General features: G+C 44.8%; 1 protein-coding gene across 1 annotated transcript; it reads right to left on the bottom strand.

Moving 5' to 3' along the window:
* Positions 1 to 366: 366 nt before the first annotated feature.
* On the bottom strand, positions 367 to 23335 carry LOC139216972 (dynein axonemal assembly factor 5-like). Its single transcript, XM_070848225.1, has 13 exons — positions 22798 to 23335; positions 22001 to 22185; positions 21695 to 21819; positions 21355 to 21473; positions 19020 to 19252; positions 18402 to 18626; positions 13972 to 14115; positions 12331 to 12499; positions 9714 to 9861; positions 6484 to 6634; positions 4718 to 4874; positions 4302 to 4493; positions 367 to 689 (listed from the first exon to the last, which is right to left on the bottom strand). Exons 1-13 carry the CDS (start codon positions 23333 to 23335, stop codon positions 520 to 522), a joined length of 2556 nt encoding a protein of 851 aa, XP_070704326.1. The 3' UTR covers positions 367 to 519.
* Between the last annotated feature and the right edge of the window lie 420 nt (positions 23336 to 23755).

The following is a 23755-nucleotide window of genomic DNA, read 5'->3' as shown; positions in this document are numbered from 1 at the left end:
CATATTAAAAAAAAAAAAAAAACAGCTTCTAGAGACAAAGTGACCTTAAAAATTATTCTTTTACAGCATCTAGCCACGATTATTGCTATCATACACAGTATTCAAAAGTGGTTTCGTATTTAAAACATTTCCATTTATTTTAATATGACTTGTATTTACAGATCTCAATAGTTTTTTGAACAAAAGAGAAAAAAAAACTTTTATTTTGAAGGCAAAATCACATGACCCAGCTTCTCTCAGAGTCTGGGTGCAGGAATGAACACAGAGATCTTATGAGTGTGTTACTAAAACATTTAAAACACAGATATGATTTGAAATCATGAAAACAAACATAAGAACCAAAGGAACCCAATAAAAGGAGCGTGTGCAGGAAAAACTGGTCTTGAATAAAACTGCTGAATTTAAGGCAAGTAGCTTCTTAACATCATCTTAAGGAGAACAAGTTTTTCAGTGAAACACGCTCCACCGTGTTATTACCAGCACACTGTTATGAGCCATTCATCATGTCCATGGTGCAGTTTAACGTGCTCTCTGAATCGAGGCACAAACTGCTGTCATCTCTGTGTGCGGTGAGCTGATGTGCTGCAGCAGCTGCTCGCAGTACAGAGGACTCCGCTGTTTGTCCATCACTGCCTCCACCTCCTGCTTCAGAAGTGTAGGGTGGACCGAGCTGCCTTTCTTCAGGATCTCTGGACGCACACAAACAGACACAAAACCAAACCAAAAGGACACGAAACAGACGGGAGTCAAACTGGGCTCAAATAGAAGTTCAGCACACTCACTCTCTTTCAGGCGGAGAGTTAGATAAGTAGACTGATACCACTCTCATGTCTGTACAGTGAATGTGAAGCCAGCCGGTTAGCTCATCTAAGCTGGACTATTTCTTGGCCTGGACCTCAGTGAAGTCTCCGCTGGTTGCCTAGCAACCTCATGATGTGGTGACATGATGTGATTTTTGTACAGATTACACTAAATAGATACAACATTATTAGTGGGGTCTTGGCTTGTGGGCTTTGTTGCCTTTGGACAGAGGCTGGCTGGCTGTTTATTTACCACTGTATCAAGTCTTTGTGCTAAGCTACTTTAGCAGGCTGCTGGCTGTACCTGAATATCCACCTCACAGATATGAGAGTTGTATTGATCTTCACATCTACCTCTCTGCATGAAGCCTATAAGCTTGTTTCCCAAAATGTTGGACGATTCCTCCTACTTAAGTCTATGCATTGAAGCTTGTGATCTTCAGTCTATCAAAGGGGTTGATGGTGTAAATATGGCGGCTCTAATTGCCTGTTTTCTACTTCCATGTTGGTTTTTGAGAATTCGTTTTTAGTTTCTAACCTGGGGTACAGGTAGATAAGGTCGATGGATACTCTATCCACAGTCAAAAAGCAGTCAGGACATCAGTTATCAACTACACTACATCAACTCCGAAACTTAAATCCTGAGCTGTAGTGTATGTGTAAGTGCCCTTTCCTTCCACTGGGAGGCGGTAATCCTCCGTTCAACTCATGTCCTCCCATCGTTCCCACACCTTCTGTAGATTTTCAGATGTATATTGAATTACTTGAATGGCTGTCAATGGGTAAATGCGTCGGAAACCACAGTGCAATAGTGCTGTTCCTGTGGTGACATGCCGTCACTCTGGATGAGTTAGCTCATGTAAACTCATCATCTGATACCCGACTTTGTTCTTCAAGGAGATCGAGGGGATTTTTAGCTTTTGTGTATACTGTGCTCAGCTGGGATGGTGGGGCTTTGAATTAAAGGAGAACAATGATGACTTGTGAGAAGTGACTTATGCCCGTGCCAACAGTCTGAATGATTGAGCAGGTAGCAGCCGTGCTGCCAGGACGGTGGGATTATCAGGGTGGAGGACTGGAGGAGTGAGGGAGGGATGAGAGGGAGGGGGGGGCGTCGGTGCTGTCCATCATGCTGTCAGGACATGCTGCAGACATCAAGCCACTTCGCAGATATGCGTTTGAAATCCAAGAAGCATAAGAATGGGATCAACTATTAAAGGAACAAAGAGAGATGGAGAGAAAGAAGGAGAGCGGGGAGGAAAGTAAAGAAAGCTTCAAACAGAGCCATGCATGAGAAGTGAGGAATGCTTCCACATTTGTGGCGCAGGCGGTTATGGGTGCTGTCAGATACAGACAATCACTCAGCGAGATGTGAGGTCATCTTATTTCACAAAGAGACTCCTTACTGTCTACAAATCTACTGTACTCCATGGGGATCAAAGCTTGAGGAGCTGGGCTGCACACAACAGCTCATATTTGTGTCAGATATGCTGACACAGCATCTAAAGCTGATAAAAGTTCTGCCATTACTGATGCATTACCAACACTTTCAGACTTGATATTGATAAAGAAGTGTTAACTGTATCCACTACTCTCCTTTATCATGTAAACTTTGTCTGCTTTGATGGACAGAACAGCTAAACTTCATAAATGACTTGATGACTAAGGTACATACAATGTTAGCATGGTAACAGCTAATTATGTTTAAAGGATGAAGCTGACAATATTCTTTTGTTTTTGCCAACAAATCCGGTAAAAAGGACAAAACCAACAATGAGTCTCCCAATACTTTACTACTTTACTATTTACAGTAGCCGGACAGTGGATGTGGGATCGACTCAAAATAAACAGAGCTCATGTTCATCGTAATGAAGGAACCTGTCCCTCAGTGCAGCAGTGTGGCTCACTGATGGATTTTTTTTTTGAATGCATCAAGGTATATCATGCTTTGGCTAACAGGAAATGCTAGTTAGGACAATCATTTCACTGTTGACAAATGACAGAAATCTAAAATATGACCAGACTCATCTGTTAACTTGTACCAGTTTTGGTGCAAAGCTTTCCTGTGCTTATGTGGGTTTTCTCCGGGTACGCTGGCTTCCTCTCACAGTCCAAGAACATGCAGGTTGATTGTCTATAGGTGTGACTGATTGTCTGTCACTATGTGTTATTGACTGGCGACCTGTCTGGAGTCTCGCCCAAGGTTATAGACACTTGATAACAAAATAACAAAATGCTTTCAAAAGCTATCTAACAGTTTTTGAAGCTACCTCTGCATCTGGTGAGTATCTTACTACCCCCCCGTGTCTATCTGTATGAAGATCCCTTAGTGAGGCCTCTCGTCGCTGGCTAAGGCACCGACGCTCACCTGTGTCCTGTCAGACAGCTAATATCCATGAGAGTGGGAAAGAGTGAAAGTCCAGAGGAGCCTCGGTTACACAATTTGGGAACAGCCACTCAGACTTTCCATTGATACATCAGTAAAACACAGCCGCGAAGCCAAAGGGCTGTCACAGAAAACACTGGGTATGCGAGGAGGAAGTCAGATGGACAGATAAAAGATGGAGGGAATGAGTGGGATCGGTGAGACAGCAGATGTGGAAAGGTGCTGAGGCGGAGGGGTGCCAATGTGGTTGCCATTAGTTGGGGCTGCTCTGTGTTGGAGGGAGGTTGTAGGTGGAGGGGCAGGGATTTGCCACATAACAAGAACAACCCAGTCTACTCCTGGAGCACTGGCAGGGGAGTTAAACAGATATTAGGGCTCACATATCAACCTGTGAAGTGTCTCTCTCAGGTGGGTGCTTATCTGGATCTTGTGTTTCACTCATGAGGGCCACCTCCAGCCCAGGACTGACTTTGGCAGGAGGAACTACTCGAGCTGCTCTTGGTGATGAATTGTGTGGAAAAGAAGGATAACGGAGAGCTTTTGAAATACAGGACGGGGGAATCTGCTGGCAGCGTGCCAGGCAATAATCTACTGTTTGACAGAGGATACCTCTAATTCCTCTCATCCCTCTGTGAGTGTCTTGGACACAGCAGGCTGGGTCTGCAGATCATCACAGTCACCATCATCATCTTTCCTATCTGTATCAGCTGAATTTATCAGATAATGAAGGTCAGTAGGCCCATATCGTGCAATCGTTTTAAGCCATATACAGTACATACACATGAGGATGTTTTATATTATGTATCCTCTAATGGAATCTTCATAATCTTCCTGTTATCAAGGACTGTCAACAGTGCATTAAAAGTTACAGATATGATAAATAAGCAGGACTGTAATGAAGAGTTGAGGGAAAAGCTGTAGTACAGTCCACATGGAGTCAATCTTTAAAAATACAATTCAGGCTATTTACTCATTTCTGAACCCACCTTCAACAAAGTATTCTCAGGTAACGTTCATAACCTCTAGTTAAGCCCTCACTATTAACACATCATCATCTATCGACTCTCCATATTCATCACTGAGGTTGCAGGTCCCAACTCCCCACCCAGTCTCACCGAGCACTTGATCCTGCACTGAGCTGTCGGGGTCATCCAGGTGCAGGAGGAGCTGCTGGAAGAGGAACTGCAGATGAGGAGAGAAGAGCTCAGGGTTGTAGTCTTTGGTCAAGCCGGACAGCCACAGCCCGAGGGCCTGAAGAGCGACCCTGCGCACCTCCTCGCTGCTGTCATCCAGACGCTTCAGCAGCTCTGCGGGGAAAAGACACCCACATACAAAATAACTGATGCAAAGGATTAGAAGACGTCTGTCAGTTTTGGTGGCAGACATTACAAATTAACGTTTGCCCAGTTAGCAAGCGTGCCGCTATTATTTGATTATATTAGATGCCCACACTGTGACGTGCAATTATACAGAATTACTTGCAAAGAAAGAGGTGCAAAATGTAGCGCATTAATTTGTGTTTGTCATTTACCGGGATAGATCTTGTTGAGGGCCTCAGGGTGCAGACTGGTTCCTATGAGCCTGAGCATGGTGTACAGAGAACGACAGGCCATCAGTCTTCCCATCTGTGAGTCTTCGTCCAGAGCCGACAACACCAGGGGGGTCAGCTTCTCCTCCAGACACAGCAGCTGCACACGGGAAAAACAGTGTACTAATCTATTAAATCTTTAATGACAAGTTCAAAATCTGTTCATATATTTACACCACAAGGTGTTTTTGTGTTGTAAAGTTTCTCATTTCCTCCGTCAGAGGCTGTGAACTTGCAGCTTACTGGAGTGACTGCTTTGAGGCTACATAGTCAGAAGCACACCAAAACCCTCTTGAAAATGTGTGCTTTCAATCCATTTACACACCTCAGTTATCAACAATGACTATTAGGAAAGACAAGGCTGGTTAGTGAAAGTGTCAATACCTCCTCAGCAAAGCTTTGAGGAGAGTTTCCACACACTCCTGTTGAAGTGAAGTGAAATATCACCTGAAGCATGACAGATTGACATCAGGTCTGGATTAGTTTGTACAGACACACGGGCACTGAGCCCAACTTCAGAAGTCCAATGTTTTCATCACACCAACAGAAGAGAAACAGAGGAAATGGACAAACAAGGTGAGGCTGAGCACACCGAGCCCCAGGCCAAGAGGTGATGGCTAAAACCTCTGTCACGCCGTCTGTTTGCTATCGAAACTGAGCAGGCGAAACAGTTAAAAAAGGAGCGAGGGGAGAGGGAGGGATGGAGACAGAAAGAGGAGGAAAATTTGGCGGATAAATGATCCGGCATTACATCAGTGAGAATCTGAGGGTGCCAAGGGTAACTGGAGCTGCTAATTGTTTTCACAGGGAGTAGAGAGGAAACAATGTCCTTCTAAATGAAAGCCTGTTTGATTTGCCCGTGGAAATACACACATAACCCTCTTGTTGTACTCGTCAGGACATGCTGTTTATTTCATCTCCACTCTAATTTTGACCCCAGCTCAGATTTAGTCACCACTTTTCCAGGTTTTCTATTCTTGTCGGGACGTTTGGGTGCCATTAGATAGTAAAAGTTTGATCACGCACCCACACCCACACATTGTCCCCCAGCTGTTTGCTTTGCCTCGTAGTTAAAGACGTGTGAATAGAAGAGGTGTGTGAGCCAGTTTCAACTGGTCACTCTCCACACGCGAGGGCAAACGCAGCCAGATGTGCGTGTGTGAGAGCACACACACTGTAACTGGGCACATGCTCCGGCAGGCAGGTGCAAGGGCATGTCCCGGTGACAGTTCCTACCTACAACAAGGGCCCAGAACAGTGGGAGCATTGTTCCTCAGGGACAAAGGTATGTGAACCCGCTTACCCCCAAGTACACCTGCTACCTGACGTGGCCAACTCTTCCAGCCAAGCAGTGAAAGATGGTGGATGATATATTTTCCTAAATGGTCAAGTGGGACCGTCTATTTTGATGTGAAATGGACAAAACAGAGAATTTGAAGTAAATGTCTGCTCCTGGTGGATTAAAAGAATGCACTACCACATCTTTTCCTTTACAGCTGAGTCAATAAAAAAGTGTTTCTGCAGATTGGAGCTCAGGAGTGTGTACTGCTGGGGACCTTTCACATCCGGCGTTTGTTTCCAATGCTTATGGGCCCCTTAGCACAGGTGGAAGTAGATGTAACCACTTTGTGTCAAATTTGCCTTTGGGCAGGCAGAATTACAAGCATTTGTAGATGTCAGCCCTGCAGCATCTATGTGTGTGTGTGTACCTGTCCAGGTGTGACTGCCCCTCCGTGCAGCAGGGCCAGCAGACAGCTGAGGACTGAGGTGCGGACGGCGGCGGCGGTTCGACCTGCACGCCACACCATGTTAGGAAGCAAGACGTCACACAGGAACTTCTCAGACTCTTGATGAAAACGCCTGGAAGGAGGCAGAGAGATGGACACAGAACGAGAGCAGAGATGAAGACATTTATGTTGTTTCATGTAAGAAGCCACTCGTAAACATTTAACAACCCCAGTATCAAGCGCTGGCGCTCATTTTGCGGAGCAATGAATGATGATGGTTGTCGGGAATGCGACTGTAACACAATGGCTATAACGCAGCAGTTTTCCCACACTTGTTCTGAGACAGAAGGGTTGGGGAGAAGCAGGAGACAAGGAGTGCAACATCTGGATGTCCTCCTTTCCCTTCTCCCTCACTTTTCCACGCTGGCTTAGGCCCTCTGACATCTTCTCACACACTGCTGCACTGCCCTTTTGTTCCTAACCAACTCCACCAGCTCTGGTAAGGGCCTCTAGCCTCTGGCCGTTCAGCTGGTGTCACAATAAACTTGACAGTCATGACAGTTGATGAAGTGAGCTGTAATGTTTCGCTGCCAGTAGGGGGAGACTGTGTGCCACTCATACAAACAGGACTGCCCTGCTGCTAGCTCAGCCTCTTCTTCTTGACAGCTGTTGAAAGCTCCTCATGAATGACGCCAGGAGATGGAAAGACATGTTTCCAAACTACAGGAATGATGTCCAAAGGAAAAGAAGAGGGGGAATTTACCTTTCATTTGTACATCTGTGTCCCTGGACACAAATTGCAAGGAAATCTTGCCTGTACAACTCATGTGTCTCTACACTGTACAGCTGTCTGAGCCTCTCTGTAATGGTCACAAAGCAACTGCAGAGCAAAAAAAAACACTCTCTCACAGCATAACAGAGCAGAAAATCCACATCTTAACAAGTAAATGAGTTTGTCATCAAGTAGGACTGGGCTGTAACTCAATGTCTATTAACCACGTGTGGTCCAGATAACCAGTTCAAACAAAATTAGTTATTTAAGTTTGTGTTTGATACATATAAAAACTGGAATACACGTCATTCCTTTTATTATTCAGATTGATTATTTTATGGATGATTTTGCATACATTTCCCAAACTAATCTTAGCCACACTGTCCATTCCCATTTCAAGTAAAATCATTTGATCTTAAAACTGATTAAAGAATCTGCCCCTACTATTTGATACATGCACAATAGATTTGCCTTCATTTTGTCCTGTTTCATGTTACTGACAGGCCTTCATCAAGGGAAAACACACTTGGAACAACAGGAAGATCTCACCCCAATGTCTTTTTTAATTCTTTATGTCTTGAAAGCTGAAATTAAGACTGACAGATGTGTTTTGCAGTTCACACACACATGAAAGCGGATGCTTGCATCTCCCTTGTTAAGTTGCACATGATTTAGGCCTGCCACATCCCGACAAAAAAGGATGAACTTTCATTTCTTGCACAACACCTTCTACTTAAATTTCACATCCAGCTTTTTAATCACAGCAAACAAATCCACATGAAACAAAACATTATATCTGTGTGTGTGTGTGTGTGTGTGTGTGGATGAAAGACACTTACATGTACACAAACTTGATTTCCCTTTCTGCTTGTTCTATAGCAGAGCTGTCATTATGTCATTTTGGTTGTAGAACAAAGAGAAGAGGTTTTCTCTATGACTATCATTGTCCTCTTGATGACATAGAGCGTGTGTGTGGGCTACAATCTGCTGAGCAAAGATCAGGCCATAAATCATGAATGGAGGGATACGATGAGTATGAATGGAAATGTTATGGCAGACCACACAGTCCCACACGCCGTAAGCTCAGCATTTGTTTGAAACCTTTTGAAGGTGTAACATGATTTCTGTCTCCTGATGGTCCTGTGATTACCGGTGATATAGCTGAGGAATGAGAGGCAGTTAGCAGCACAGGTGGCTGAAATGGGAGCGTTGAAGAGACAGAGGCTTCTTTTGTCTAATATGGGCATTTATGGATAAAATAATCTGATGAAAGCTGAAAGCAAAGTTCCAGTTTCCACGTTTTTGGCAAAGGTGGCAGAATGTTTTGGCTTAGGAACACTTCCTGTTGTTTATGCAACATTTTTCACTGATGTAGGATATTATTTCATCTTGAATTCTTTACACTGCTGTCAGGCTCATACCAGTTAGCAGTGGTTACCAGTGGATCCCCTATATGAAGCGATGGAAACACCTTCCAACCCTTATGGACATTTTGGCTGTAGGGTTGTGAGGTTAGTTACACGCCGCACAGATGTCTCCATGGCAACCCTACGGACGAGGTTTGTCTTTCTGATCGACAGCAGCAGCTGCCACGATCGCTGGGACCCAGAGAGGGCCTCAGGCTTAATGCATTCCCTCAGATTAGGGCCCTGAGCCTGGACTGAAGGCTGCACAGCTGAGGGCTTGGAGGAGACTGGAGGGTGAGGAGGGGGTACAGAGAGGAGGAACCCACAAAGACGAGCGCCTCTCTGGGTGTCATACATCTCTCCTATCCTACCTCATTCATCAGTCAATAAACAGTCAAAGGTGTTACTAAATCCCTGAGGAGTGATTCAGAAACCATGAGCCTTTTGTCTCCTTTAAGCATTCTGGGAAGTAATTAATTAATTTGAGTTAGTTTAACCGATACTCACAAAGAGACCATGGTAATTCAAATGGGAGTCCTCCCAGTGAGTTTGAAATGGGGTTCATCATTTGTGAAGTACAGTAAACTGTAATAAAGCCCTATCATATGACCCTACATGAATCAACCACAAATCCTAAAGAAGCTGTAGAAGATGGGGTTACAATGACATCATGGAAATATGTTATTGTGCTTTTGTGTGTGTGTTTCTAATTATGGTCCCTAGTGGGTGTGGTACTAATTTGCAGGTTAATGTGAGGCCTAAGTCTGAGCTGTGCTAATAATGATGACTTGGAAAACTCACACCAGACAAACCCAAACAACTGGCTGAGTTTAAAGCTCAATGTAGCATCATGCAGTGAAGAAATGGTGGAAAATTGACCTGCAATTTAGGTGTTTTCCTCAGCAATTCCTACCAAAACTTGTGTCATAATATAACCTCCTGTGTGTGTGTATAACATCATTTGACAAAGTGTGTGTGTGTGAGAGTGTGTGAGAGTGTGTGTGTGTGTGTGTGTGTGTGTGTATCCCTCTCACCCCTGGGAATCCACTGTGTTGGCTGCATTCAGTAGCAACTTAGCGAGCAGCGTGAAGATGCTCATCTTCATCTCTGGGTCTCTGTCCGGTTGGAGGCAGCTGTGAAGCAAAGGCATCAACTGGCTCACAAACTCCCCGATCACTGGACCTACAACACGCACGTTTAAGGTTAATAATTTGTGCCTTTAGTGGGCAGTTTACAGTGTAAATACAGACAGCAAATATTGGGAGATAATGGGGAGGATCCTTAAAAACTCTCTTAAAACTCTTATTGATTCATTACTCTTCTTTGTCAGCACCAAATGTCAAACAGTAAATAAGAAAAGGCCTGCGCAGCCTTTTATGTTTAGCACTGACCAGAGGGTTTGAGTTATTAAGACCTCAATAGATTGGTGAGACAATGACAAACAGCTCAGAGGAAATGAGACATTAAAAAGGTCTTTGTGTGACAGAATGTTTCAATAGGAAACAGTCTATTACAGGAAAAATGAGAATCTCACAGTGCAAGTGTTCCCAGTTACCCTGCCCACACACACACACACAGCCACCAACAGTCTGACTGCATGTTTACAGAGCTATATATAGTAATCTGTGTGTGTGTGTAATGAGTGATAAGTGTCCATGCCCTGTTTGGACTGAATTGTACAGACATGAGAGGAGACAGAGGAAATCCTGAGACTGCCCGAGGGTGGCGGCCAACGTCATAAAGAGATATGGGAAAAGAGAGTGAGTGTGACCTATTTCATCCAGCGGGAATGTGTGAATCAAGGGGTGTGTCATTTAACCGATGGCTAAATTACGTGTTCGCCGCACATAGACTACGGATATAACAAGGCAGCGATAGGAAGTTTCACTGCGCTAATAGAGACGCCTGCAGACAAAAGCATTGCTGCCTAGAGAGAGTGTCAACATGTATCCTGTCCTCCAGCAAGGAACTAGACTCCCAGCTTAGAGAAAGAAAGAGGTCTGGTGTGACATGTTCTCGCTAAATAAAGAACAACAAACTGTGAGGAGGATATGAGACGGCAATAATCGTTCCTGTCTCCAACAAACACAGATGGAGTGTGAGAGGAGCTGATGAGCAAGCAAAATGATCATTTCTCAGTTGTCAAATTAACTACCGTCAATTGTTCAGCAGAGGGCTGATTTCCCTGAATCATGTGCACATCTAACAAAGCAGCCACACGCTGTCTGTCTGGCTGCCCGTGATTAAGTCCTTGGGTCCTGTTAATAGACCAAAGATCACATCTGCAAGAGTGAAACCTGGGGAAGCTTAGGGCAGCATTCAACACACACACACACAACACACACACACAACACACACAACACACACAACACACAGAGCTTCAAAGTGGCCTTGATCCAGGGGAAGGTCAAGAGCGGGCGGCTGTGGTGCTGTTTGATGTAGTGACCTGCATGGGGATCACTGAGTGGCCTCAGAATGGACTGGTCAGTTGGCCGTGGGAGTGTGTGTGGTTGTCTGTGTGTGTGTGTGGGGGGGGGGGGGATTAGAGGGGGTACCCAGCTGCCCAGTCAATTACAAAGAGAGGGGACGGAGGGAGGGAGAAAGAGATGGAGATGAAAGTGTGGCATATGGAGGTGCTGATGATGGAGGATTATATGGTATAAAGGGAGGTAAAGTGAAGTCTCAGCACCAAAGAAAGGGTCACAGCTTTTTGACCCACTGCACCACACACACAGACACACACACACACACATACACAAGCCCCTCTAGACACACTGGCTGACAGACAAACAGAGGGAGAGACAAGGATTTACAAAAGTCAGTAAGCCAACTGGTGGTTGGTTTCTGTGTGGGTGTGTTTGACCATGAGCCTCTCTGCTTGGCTCACAGAAAATGATAAAAAATGATTCCACTGCGTTTCTGAGTGAGCGTCATTAATTGGCATCCATCTTGGACATCAACAACGGAAGTGCGCGCGTCTGTTGAGGCGTCAAGCAATAAATCATACAGATTTTAACCTTAAACATAACGTCATTTGACAGCCCTCGTATTTATCAAGTGGTGCTGACAATGGCTCCTTCCATCATTGACACATACATATCCTTTTGATGCCTACATACAGTAGCTCTCAGGAGGAGTTAGGGACTATATGAAAACATGGATAACAAGTACACTTTTTGCTGTTTTGAGTGAAAATACTAGAAAATGACGAATCTAGACCAGTTACAAACAAGTTCAGTAAACTATTTGGATCCTTCATAGAAGATAGAAGCTGCACTGCTGCTTTGACAGCTGCTGGTTTTGATGTGATGCCTTGATGATGGATAATGTGTGAAGAGGACAAACGGCTTGACGCTTAGATTATGATGTCTGACATCTGTCTGACATGCTGAGGAAAGAATGGCTTCACAAACCACTCCATGACGTAATGCTTAATAAAACATGATGTAGATTATACAGTCGCACCAACTTACTGCGGTGAAATGGACCCTAAAAACATGTTCAGACTAATGACTGATGCTGTGATTTTCTCATAACTAACAGGTCATTTGACGGGACAATTTCTCAAAACCTTACTGTATTAATTGCATACTTCAGCACCTGCTGTATAATTTGGCCATGTCTTACTCATATTCAGGCTTCATTTCTCACCTGATTGTGTGACTATGATATGTAGTTGGAGTCTCTGTGGGGAGTAACTGGACCAGGAGTTGACAGAGGCAGACAGCCAGACCAGCAGCTGGCCCATATGTTGTCTATAGAGCTCCGTCACCGAGTCCAGGTCCTGCACCTTACACAAGAACTGTACACTCTCCAAGGCCTGAGGGAGAGAGAGATGGGTAGAACAAAGTAATGTCAACACATTTTAAACCTGAAATCTTTATAAAAAAGATATAGTCAAATAAAGACAAGTCAAAAAAAAGACAAGATTCGGTGGGAGAATCCAAATGGACAGTTGATGAGACAAAGCGATAACAGAGCAGAGGGTATTGTGTTCAAGTTGAACAATTACAGCTGTTTTCTTGTAACTTCAGGAATTCTTCAGGTCACGCTCACATGGGAGTCAAAAAAAAAAAAAAACCTCCATGTGAAACTATGGGAAGAACAACACTGCAGACATGACACGTTCTTACACATAAAACTGCTCAGAGACAAAAACCCCAACAGACACACAGGATGTCACTAAGGCACAGGAACCGACAGAAACACACAGACCAATAAAGCTGAGCTGGGAGGAAAGGGCAGGAATGGGAGATAGGAGAGTAAATAATTAGCTGACTCTTTAGGGCAGGGGAACCGACCTTAAGGGCACTTCGTAGTTCCCTTCATAGTCCCTCAGGGATGGACAGGGACAGAGACAATGTTTGAGTCACAGATCGGCCCCTTCAGAAGAGAGCTAGACAACCCTGAGCTGTCCACTGATGGGAAAGACGTGCCCCTTTTCTGGGAAAACAAGTAATGCTTTTCCTCTGTGTCCGGGAATGCCCAGGGCCATTCTCACCCTCCCTCTTCATTTCTTAATCCAATGCCTCTTCTCTAACGCTGCTCCCCGTCTGGACACACATCTATACAGACAGATGTAAAAACACACACACACACACACACATACACACTGGTGGCCCATGTGGTGTCTGGTGAGCATCAGTGCCAATCCCTTCCCGCTCCTCTCCCTGTCATTAGCAGTCTCCCTGACGAGCAGTTAGGCGACACGCTGGCCTCAGATACTGTTGGCTCCACTTGTCACTGTTCCTGTTTGTCCCTTTGCATTTGAAGGCTGACCACAAGATGAAAGCTTATTACATGCATACAACCTGATTATTGCAACCAGAGGAGGCATTATGGTGATTGTGGGCTGATGACACACACCTGCTAAGAAACACAACTCATCTATTTTTTTCTCATTTTCTGTCTGCCTGTTTTTTTTTTTCCCTCCACCTTTCTCCCGCCTCCTTTCACCCAGGACTGGATTTAAAGTTCCTCTCAAAAGGTGCAATTTCAGCTCTCCTGGCTAAGTGGGTAATTATACTGCCATGCCCACTTTGAACTTGCACAAATGCTCACATTCCTCAGATAGCTCTCTTGCTTCATAAAACCTGTCTACCTTTCTAATGAAAAAGGATGGAAAAACAAAAATTGAAGGGGTAAAAAAAAAGGTTCCGTTTCAGAGTAGAACTGAAGAATTACACAGGTGAGGTGATAAGCTGGTCTGCCCATGTGGAACAAAGTGATGATAGAGCTGCAGAGAGGATGTATTTGGGATTGCATCGTCATACGGTTAAACTGTTTTCTCACCTTTTCAGTGAGATGTGGTTCGGTGGAAAGGCTCTGGACAGTGACCACCACCTGCAGCAGCTGCAGGCTGACTGAGCCACAGTCTGACTCACACTGACGCAGAAGCACATCCACGCAGGCCAACAACTGCTCCAAGTACATAACCTGGGAAAGAGGGAGAAGTATTATAAGATTGTCTTGTCTGGTTTATAGCAGATGAAAGTGAAGATTCAGGACTCCAGCCCTCTCCACTGTCTCTTCCACAGCACATCATCTCCTTAATCTAATATTCACTAACTCTAGTGGTGGTTTTGCTTTTTAGCTAGATAACTGCTTGCATCCTCATCACAAGTAACCACAAAGGCCCCATGTCTCTTATATATATACAAAATAATTACTGAGAGTGATTGACAGGATACAATAAGTCAAAGGGAGAACTTTCCATCTCTACACATGAGTGTGTGTGTGTGTGTGTGTGTGTGTGTGTGTGATTGCTGTCACTTGTCAGCCGGTGTTGTGGTGAGCTCATGTTTAGACAAAGACCTGCGGCTCAGGCTAATTTCTATGCCATCACTGGGATCATGGCCTCTTTTCCTGTTTTCTCGTAGCCTGTCATTAGGGCTGGATGTGGGGGGAGGAAATAGGAGATTGAGGGGGACGTGGAAGGTGTAAGTGTGTGAGAGCGAGAGAGAGAGAGTGTGTGTGTGTGTGTGTGTGTGTTTTTGTATGTGGGGAGGGCGGTTGAGAGCCGGTAAAGCGCCCTCCAGGTGTTTGCTTTGGTCTGGTGATGGGGAGTTGGGCGGTGAGGGAGAGTGTGAGCGAGAAATTCTCAATGCAACCTCCACATATGCCCCCTCACTCAAAACACACACCCACCCTCTGAGCTTGACTGAGAAATACCACAGCTACATCACTAGGGGGCGCACTACCTTTGCACAAACTTCAGTCGCTATTGTACAGCACAGCTTGGCATTAATCTGGAAAGAAAACAAGTGTTAAGCCAAGTAAAGATGCTCAGAGCGTCTCAGAAGCCAGGGCTTGTGAGGAGGAACGAGAGTTAAGGGACTCCTTAGAGTCTGCGAGACACATGAGCAAATGTTTTTATTTTGCAATAGTGTGTGTTAAGTACACACCAGAAAAATCTAGTTTTACGCGCTTTGAGTCGAGGTTGTTAGTCAAGTGTGTAAACACATTTTCCAAAGGCCGTCTGAGGTTAAACTAAACTTCCACGCAGCCCTGAACAACCATGACTTGCTGACTAAACTCAAAACACTGGAAACAGCTTACCCGCTGCACTGTGAGCACTTGTTTGAATGTTCACAAATTCATTGATGGGGGAAGTCCCTGCGTATGAGCAAGCCATTCACTGGCAAATAAACACAGCAGGAGCTTCAGGGAGGCAGTAGTGGAAATAACGTGACAAACAGAGGCAGACGCACACATTAGCGCACACATACTACACATGCACAGAAAACAACCATTAGGGCTGGCCGAGAGAGAGAAAGAGGGAGAGCGGAAAAAGTGGTGCGGTGTAATGACTAGGTGGACACCTGGAGCCAGGCGAGATACACCTGGTTTCATTGGCCTGGGCACGCTCCAGGGGCCTCGTTACACCACGTGTGTGCATCTGTCCACCACTGGATACATCAATTACACACACGACTCCACTTTAAGGAGCCATACCAGGCGAAGGATTCCTATCCAGTGGGGAGCCCACCCCCCGCAGCTACTGATGTTGCCATGGCAACAAGAAAACAAACACTGGAGATGCATGGGATGCCGAGCCACTGGAGGCAGGTAAAGTTTGCAATCCTGCTTTTCTTCTCCTCTCTTCGTCTGTCGCTCAGAGGAGCAGTGAGCAGTACGCAGCTGTCATGTACGGCAGTGAGCTTGTGTTGTACTCAGCAGAGCACTTGTCCTTGTGACGCAAGCGCGTTAGTTTCTGTGCACAGACAAGATGAAATGACAGAGTTCTCCTGCTGATCTCTTCCTCTGCTTTTTACCAAGGCAGCGTAATCACAGTTAACAATCTTGGCTGTAAATACACCTGCTAATCTAATGTCTGGCCCCCTGTTTATGTGTTTGTTCCTCTCTTTTGCTTCATTACCAATTCACTCCAGCCCTGCAGATACTGTGATGCCCCGTCACCATGGTAAACCACATCACAGCGACACTCAGCTGTGTCAGGTGTGTGTGTGATGGTGGGGATGTGATCATTCTCTGTGGAATACCCTTATAAAAAGAGACCCGCATGTGATTCATAAGCAAACACCCTATATAAACTACACAGGGTGCCTCAGAACACGCTGGCCTCTCTAACCACTGGCTCGCCTTTCTTTTTCCCTCAAACGCTTGACATCATCTTCAGTTTATGACCAATATTTTTATTTTTCTCCGAACATCTGTCATTTATTTTTGTAAGCTGTCTTTTTCTCCTACTGGAATGAGGAAAAGAAAACAGGGACTTGAAAGCAGCGGCGAGGTTAAGTCGTGCAGAAATATCATATATCAGTTTCTAAATCTTCAGCATGTTCCCCGAACTCCCCACGGAGCCCTGCAGTTCCCCCTGCCTCTGTTCACTTTGAAGGTTATTTATATTTCATTTCTTAACAGGCTCATTTTGTCCAAGTCAAACTTCACTTTCTCTTTCTCCCTGCCTTTGGTTCAAAGAGGACATAATTCTCTGAAACACACAAATCTGTACAGTTCATGAAATGCCTTATTTTTAAAAAGTAAATTAAAGTAAAACAAGGGTACTCAGTCGGCTACTTTTATGTCTTTGCTGTTCATGTCTCTGCAGGTAATTAAACTATTTTCAAATACAAGTAAATCAGTCATGTATGAAGGATATGAGGACTAACCGATACTTTAGACTGAGCAACTGTGCGGTAGGTGAGAGCATAATATTCTGGGTCAGCATTTCAGCACTGAGAGAACGAGAGATCGAGGGATGCAGGTGCTCCTGTCTCCAGTGGTGTTATTTACAGCTACTCTGTGATCTGGCCCTGCTCCCTGCTATGAACTCTGCCTGTTGTCGAAGAATGTTGCAGGTGCTTTGTCTGGGGGAGCTTTTGAATCACGACGCTCTGTGCTTTGCCCTCAAAAACAGACACAGAGAGAATGACAGAGGGAGATAGATGGAGAAAGAGACAAAGAGGAAGCAGAGGTCTGCCTCCATCTGTGCGACAACGTGTGACCGTCCCGTCCTGTTAGTTCTCTCTTTGGTTGACCCCGCCGGATAGCGACGAGGGAGGGCAGGAAGGGGTCATTTTCCCTCTCAATTTATCACCAGCCTTGATCGGGCAGGCTTTGAAATTTCAGGGATTCCTTTAATGGCGTGGCTGCAGCACAATCCGGTGCCGAGACCTTACACAAGGCCATAAAAAAAACAAAAGCTCTGCACTGCCTTGTCTGCTCAGAGGGGTCAAAGTAGCCATGCAGGGGTCATATGAAATTAGTGGATTTTTTTGTTATTATTATCCCAGGGAGGAAATTCTTGTAAGGCCTCACTCAGGGTTGGGGGGGGGGTCATGGGTATAGGTGAGTCAGTAGTGCGGCAGGATCAGAAAATAGCTCCCTGCCAGACAACTGTTATTTTGATTCTGAAAGGGAAACATGCTTGGTGAAAGAGGAAAGGAAACAGGGAAGAGTCTGCTCTGGACTCGATGGGATTTTTCCACTGGCAGACTGTTATTTGCAGAGAAACTCAAGCGGGCATTCTTTATCATTTTTGCTATGTAAAAAAACTAAGAGAGATACTTGCAGCGTCGTGGGGGCACATTTCACAGTAGCTGTTTTGATCATAGACTTGAAATGTTAGATTTGAAAAACACCATGTGGCCGGACTGTCACTTCAAGTGAGGTCGGCATTTTAGAGAATTACTCAACAGCGAACCCACTGAACTCACCGTGTACAGTGGTGCTATTGAAAAAGCTTGAGGCCTTTTCAACTAAAGCCCTTTTAAGAAATGTGGCATCTTATCACGAAACCCATTTCCATAAGGGACAAATTAGGCGAGAAATATATAGTATGACTCCTTCACTGTCCATGCCAAGAATAAGAGTGTTAAGGTACACAGGGAGGGTAGAAAATGACCTTCTATGACATTGCCAAGATCACCTAAGAAGACTGCATAAGAAAAACAACTGGTGCACACAGATCAGGACAGAAAAACAAGACATGGCAATCTATGAGGGCAGAGAAAACCTGGCAAAAACCTCATCAAAACAAGCCTGACTGACTAATGTTTTAATATTTAAAACAACATCTCATTCCCCATTTCAAAGGTCCAGCTACTCCACTGAAGTTGGTCAGTTAACAACACAAGAAGGATGAGGTTATATTAGGTGTGAATTTGGTAGCTGGCATTACTGGCAGAGAGAAATCATTCTCAGGTAAATAAGTTAAAAACAGGACCATCACAACCGAACCCGAGCTTCTCCCTGCTGACCTGCTGATATTCCTGGCAGACGTCGGGCAGGGCCAGTGTGTTGGCGATCTGTTCGAGATGGGGTTGAAGGAGGGGTTTGGAGCAGCCTCCCAGCACCGCAGCCAGCACCATGAGAGGGGCCCAGGGGTGAGAGGAAGAGGAGGGGGTCGTCGCATGATCCAGCAGCAGCTTGAGGAAGACGGCAGGAGGGACAAAGGTCCCCAACAGTTTGGCAGCTGCCAGGCACTAGATGTGGGCACAGAAAGAGAGAGGGTGAGAGAGAGAGGAAGAGAGACACAGAGGCGTGAATGATTGTAGAGGATGATGAGAACAGGAAGAACTTTTTTTAATTCTGCCACACATCAAAGATCCACAGAATCCTCCTACATGAACAGGTGCATCCCAAATCCTTGAACCCTGCCTTGGCCCAGTCTACACTGAGGACAGTCACCAAAAATACTGACTGAAAGCTAAGCAGATGTGTCCTGAAATGCTGGTAATAACTGAAATATCACAAAACAGTTTTATTGTGTCTGTGCAGAGGTCAAGCATTACTAAACGCCAAACCTGATCCAAAACATAAACACAGCATGATGCATTACATCCTGCTAATCTGGCGACCCGCTCTCTGGGACTCACATTGCTGACCACGTCCCTCTCTGTGTCGGTGCAGGCCCTGTAGAGGGTGGCCAGGAGTGGCTGTAGATGCTGGGTGCTGTGGTCCTCTGCGTGGAGCAGCAGCACAGAGAGCAGCTGAGAGGTCCTGACCCGAGTGGGCACCAGCCAGTCGGTCACGTCGTTTGTAATGGCCGGCACCAGCCTGCCCAGGTTTCTCACCACCAGCTCTCTGCAGCCCAGCCCTGGACGCTCCACTGGAGGAGAAATGAAGAACATTTCAACAAATTGCAACATATTTCCATTAGTGTCGTCCATTTATCTTTTATGAGAACCTGTGGAATTTTGTTGAAAACAAACTAAGAAAACTAAGAATTTATGGAACAGTGAACATCACTCATTCACAATTTTTAAAATGTCTGCTGACCTATAGCTTTTTACGATTAAGATTTCCCCACAAGGGACTTGTCAGAGCAAGTGAAACACATACAAAAATAGCCGTCTATATTTCAAATCCAGCATCCCTCTGTCCTCCTCCCCCCTCTCTTTCTGTGCCCCACGTTATTCTCCTGCTCCTATGGGCACACTAATGAGAGAGGAAGAGAGGAGTAGAGGAATACCAGGGATAAATCAGAAAAACACACAAGGACAAGACAAAACGTGCCCCTTTCTGGTCGTCTTTCACTGTCTGACAGTGACCTCCTCACACTGGGAGGCCCTGCAGATTTATGATGACAAGAAAGAGAAAGACAAAGAGGGAGGGAGAGCCTCTTCCTTTCCCTTCCTGTCCTGTCCAAATGCAGAGCCTGTATTCATCCCCAGTGCTGCATGTGTAGCTATGGGACACCTATAGGAGCTTTAAACAAGGTACCACTGATACACACACTTAGTCTGCCTTATAGGCAAGCCATAGTGACCATGTTCAGGTTCACACTCATTCCCGGCCCCGAGGCAGACACTTATCTTTCCAAGCCAGCGCCTGCCCTGAAAACTAAGCTGTCATACACAACATCATTTTTACTGTAGGTTATAACCTCGGACAGCTGTAATAAAAACTGATGATTCATTTCAAGCAGTAATGATTACACTCGGTTAAAATTAACATTTGCATTTAAATGGTGTGGCAGGGTTTTTTCATGCATGGGGAGCGACCTGTAAAGCCAATGCACCTGGAAACTTTGCGCTGGAATTCAGACACCATTCTTTACATTTGACCTGAATTAATCCTTTAATAAGATAAGCCAAAAAGATCATCTTACAGGATGTAAGAACGTCTCAGCTCATAGCCTGTGCTTAAGATGGATCCAAAGGATTTTCCTGCCAAGTTAATTTCACCAGGAAAACATCAGGTCTGTCTAGACAGTTTAGTCCTTCCATCGCCCTAGTTTAACATACAGTTTCTTCCTCGCTGCTTTGTTGAAAAATAGCAACAATGGATGCTACTAAGAGCTTTGTGTCAGTAGCAATAGTATCTCTCAACGCTATCATCACATCCTGCCCTCCTACAGGGATGTGTGGACGTGTGTGTGTGTGTGTGTGTGTGTGTGTGTGTGTGTGTGTGTGTGTGTGTGTGTGTGTGTGTGTGTGTGTGTGTGTGTGTGTGTGTCACAGCTGCAGATTTTGCTCCTCAGCAGCCAGAAACAGTCCTGACTTTGATGGGATTTGTTGCTCAGGTTATTAGAATCCATTTTAAAGCCACTCTGCTTAAAACTTGCACTTTAAATAGACATAAATTAGCAAATTGAATGGGATGCAGGTGGAATGATATGCAAATATTGAGGCAGCTCTGGCTGAACAGGTAGCTCCTGATGATGTGGGCAGGGCCTTGCCATGCTTTGAGCATGAATTGATAGTTGAGAGTTAACTTGTAGAGCACTTTAGATAAAACACCATATACAGTAAATGTAGTCCACTTACCATATAGAAATGAATGAAATAGAGCAAAATGCATTTCTTTGGGTGAGTAGTAAGTTTAGATAAATGTACTGTATATTACAATAATGTTGATTTCTTTTTACTGAGCAACACAAAGTAAAATCAGCCTGATAATTAGTGGGGGTAGGTTTCTTCTCTTTTACACCAACAGAAAAAAAAATTATTTTTGCTATCAGCCTTTAAGAACCTGTAAGACTTTAAAGCACAAACCCGCTATAAAAATGTGGAAACATGAAGATAACTTTTACGTCCTTGAGTTTAGGTAAGCTGCCTCTCAACCCACACTGAGAAGAATTAGACTGCATTAATGCCAGAAACACGCAACGTTTATTAAGAATAGTCGTATATTGCTGCTGATCCAGTTGATAGTGTGATAACCAGATTGAATAACTGGGAAGGATAAACCACAAAAACTGTGACTGACCTCCTGGTGGGTAAAAGGGAGGTGGAGTGAGGAGAAAATCCATCTTGTCCTTGATGTCTTCCTCATTCTCCTTCTCCCACTGAGCGCCTACCTGCATCCATAAATCAGCTGCTAGGAGTCTGCAGAGGGGAGCGGAAACACATATAACCTTCCCACTATTTATCGAGGTCACTCTCGTCAATATTATGCAGCACATTTCACAGATATTTTGCAGATATTTAAGTGATGTTGTGAGGTGTTTGTAAAATGCTAGATTCAGAGCCGAGAGAATAAATAGCATATGACATATTATCGTGTTACAGTGTGTTATGAAGCAAAGATTGAGTATGTCCACTTTTACCTTATTTCTGGGATCTCATCACTGATGCTGCTCAGCAGGAGTGGGATGAGTTTGTGGAAATAGGAGTATCTGTCTCTCAAGTGAAGTAGCCAATCACCAACAACTACAGTCACCATTTTTCTTACCTGATAAGAGAGCAAGACAGAGAAGGCAGATATCAAATGTCTTGATTTTTCAATCCACAGATGACAGGCTTTGATTTTGAAGACAAGCGTAGGACCTGGTGGCGGCTGATGACTTAATAAGCAGTATATGCTATGACACACGATGAGGGTTCTAGCAGTGCTTAATTGCGTTTAAGTGAACCTGTGGTGAGTCGTCGAACAGCCTCTGTGCCAGGTGAGAGAGCACATCGTCCACGCTTTTTCCAGAGCTTTGCTGAATAACAGCCCCGGTGGCTTCGATGACAGACATTCGCACCCGAGAGTGCTGATGAGCGATCGTCTGCATGAGAGGCTTCACCAGACTCTCAGCCTGCATGTGAAAGTGCTCTGAAAAGAAAGACAAATGCACTTCAGTCCATTTACCATAAAGCTGGGTGATACACTGAGATAATATCAATATTTAGATTTGTGTTATTTGTGTTATAGTTATTTGTGGATTTTGAGAATGTATCTGTCCATGCTGGTTTAAAAGAGTCCATCTTAGATACTTTTTCCAATCCTTCCTCTTTTTATGTTTTTATATTGCTGGAAATGTTGACCTCAACAGGCATCACAGACAAGACAAGAACACACAAAATGGTTGACCTGGCATAATTTATAGAAATGTGTATCTGGTTACAGTTGGTTGCTGGTCATGGTTGGGAGCCGCTGGGCCACATCATTCATTCTTTAGATAATTGATTGCATTAGTGATGGAGGGAAAGCAACCTGAATTGAAACATTGCAGCTTTTTGAACTTCAATGATTGATATGAAGCAGTTCTGGTGTTTTAGCTCAAAAATAATGCCATAATCAATCTCTTGTGTGTTTTAATGTAACTGTAGGAGTAGGCAAGGATGCACACTACAGGAAAGCGAGGGTTTTCATCGCAAACCGTGTTTGGGTGCCTCGAAACCATGGCAACAGACCCTGACAACAGCAAAAAGACTCCTCACAAACCTGGCACACGCTGCGCAAAGTTCACGGTGCATTTGCAGCTTTCTCGTTTGACATCTGGGAAAGGGTCCACGATGGTCCTCTGCAGTATGTTGATCACCTCGGTCAGATACGGGGCTAAATGCCTCCCGCACACCTCCACCGTCAGAGTCAACATCTCCACGGCTGACAACCGAAGCTCCTCCGCCGGCTCCACGATGTCTTTCTCCCCGAGCCTCTGAGCCAGACAGGGCATCAAATAAGGCAGCGACTCCTCCGGTTTGGGCACACAACGAATAAACTCTGTCATCACAGCTATCGCAGTTTCTCTGCACCTCTCCATCGGGTCTGACAGACACCTGAGGAGAGGCTTGAGCAGGGCAGAGAAAACCTCCTGTAAGACGCAGCTGGAAAGTCCTTTATCCACCGTCTCCTTCTTTATTAGCTCAAGCGCCCTCTTTCTCGTCGCCTTGTTGTCCTCATTTAGACAGTTTAAATGTCGGGCGAGTCCTCTCAAAACTTCCGAAGCGGCATGCTCGTCTCCAGCCGCCATAGCTGCCATCTTGACTGTCGTTATGGCAACCCGCTGCTGCACGACAAACAAACGGCTGCTTTACGGTAGCTTCCGATTCAAAATCTCAAACTTTATTGGCAGTTAAAAACCTTTCCTCATCAGGCTGTCTAAACCTTCAAGTCTAATTGTTCACATTTGTGTTGACAAAAATGGACCAAAACGAGGTGATGTCAGGACACAAACTCCAGGTCAAAGACTTATTATCGTTATTGTTGATATTATGATATTATTTACATTTAAACTACATGACAAATGGCAAACCTGGTGGCCTTGTAGCGGTGGTGAAAAGTAGGCCTATAGGCTAAGTGTGTTTACTTAAGTACAATGTGAAGTAGGCTATTTGTATTTTATTTGAGTAGCCTATTTCCATTTTCTGTTGTTTTATACGTCTATTTCACTGAAATTTTG

Source organism: Pempheris klunzingeri, chromosome 17, assembly GCF_042242105.1.
Source record: "Pempheris klunzingeri isolate RE-2024b chromosome 17, fPemKlu1.hap1, whole genome shotgun sequence".
Taxonomy (NCBI): domain Eukaryota; kingdom Metazoa; phylum Chordata; class Actinopteri; order Acropomatiformes; family Pempheridae; genus Pempheris; species Pempheris klunzingeri.
Note: the sequence above shows the minus strand (reverse complement) of the source record. Positions and strands in the feature narration are given on the sequence as shown.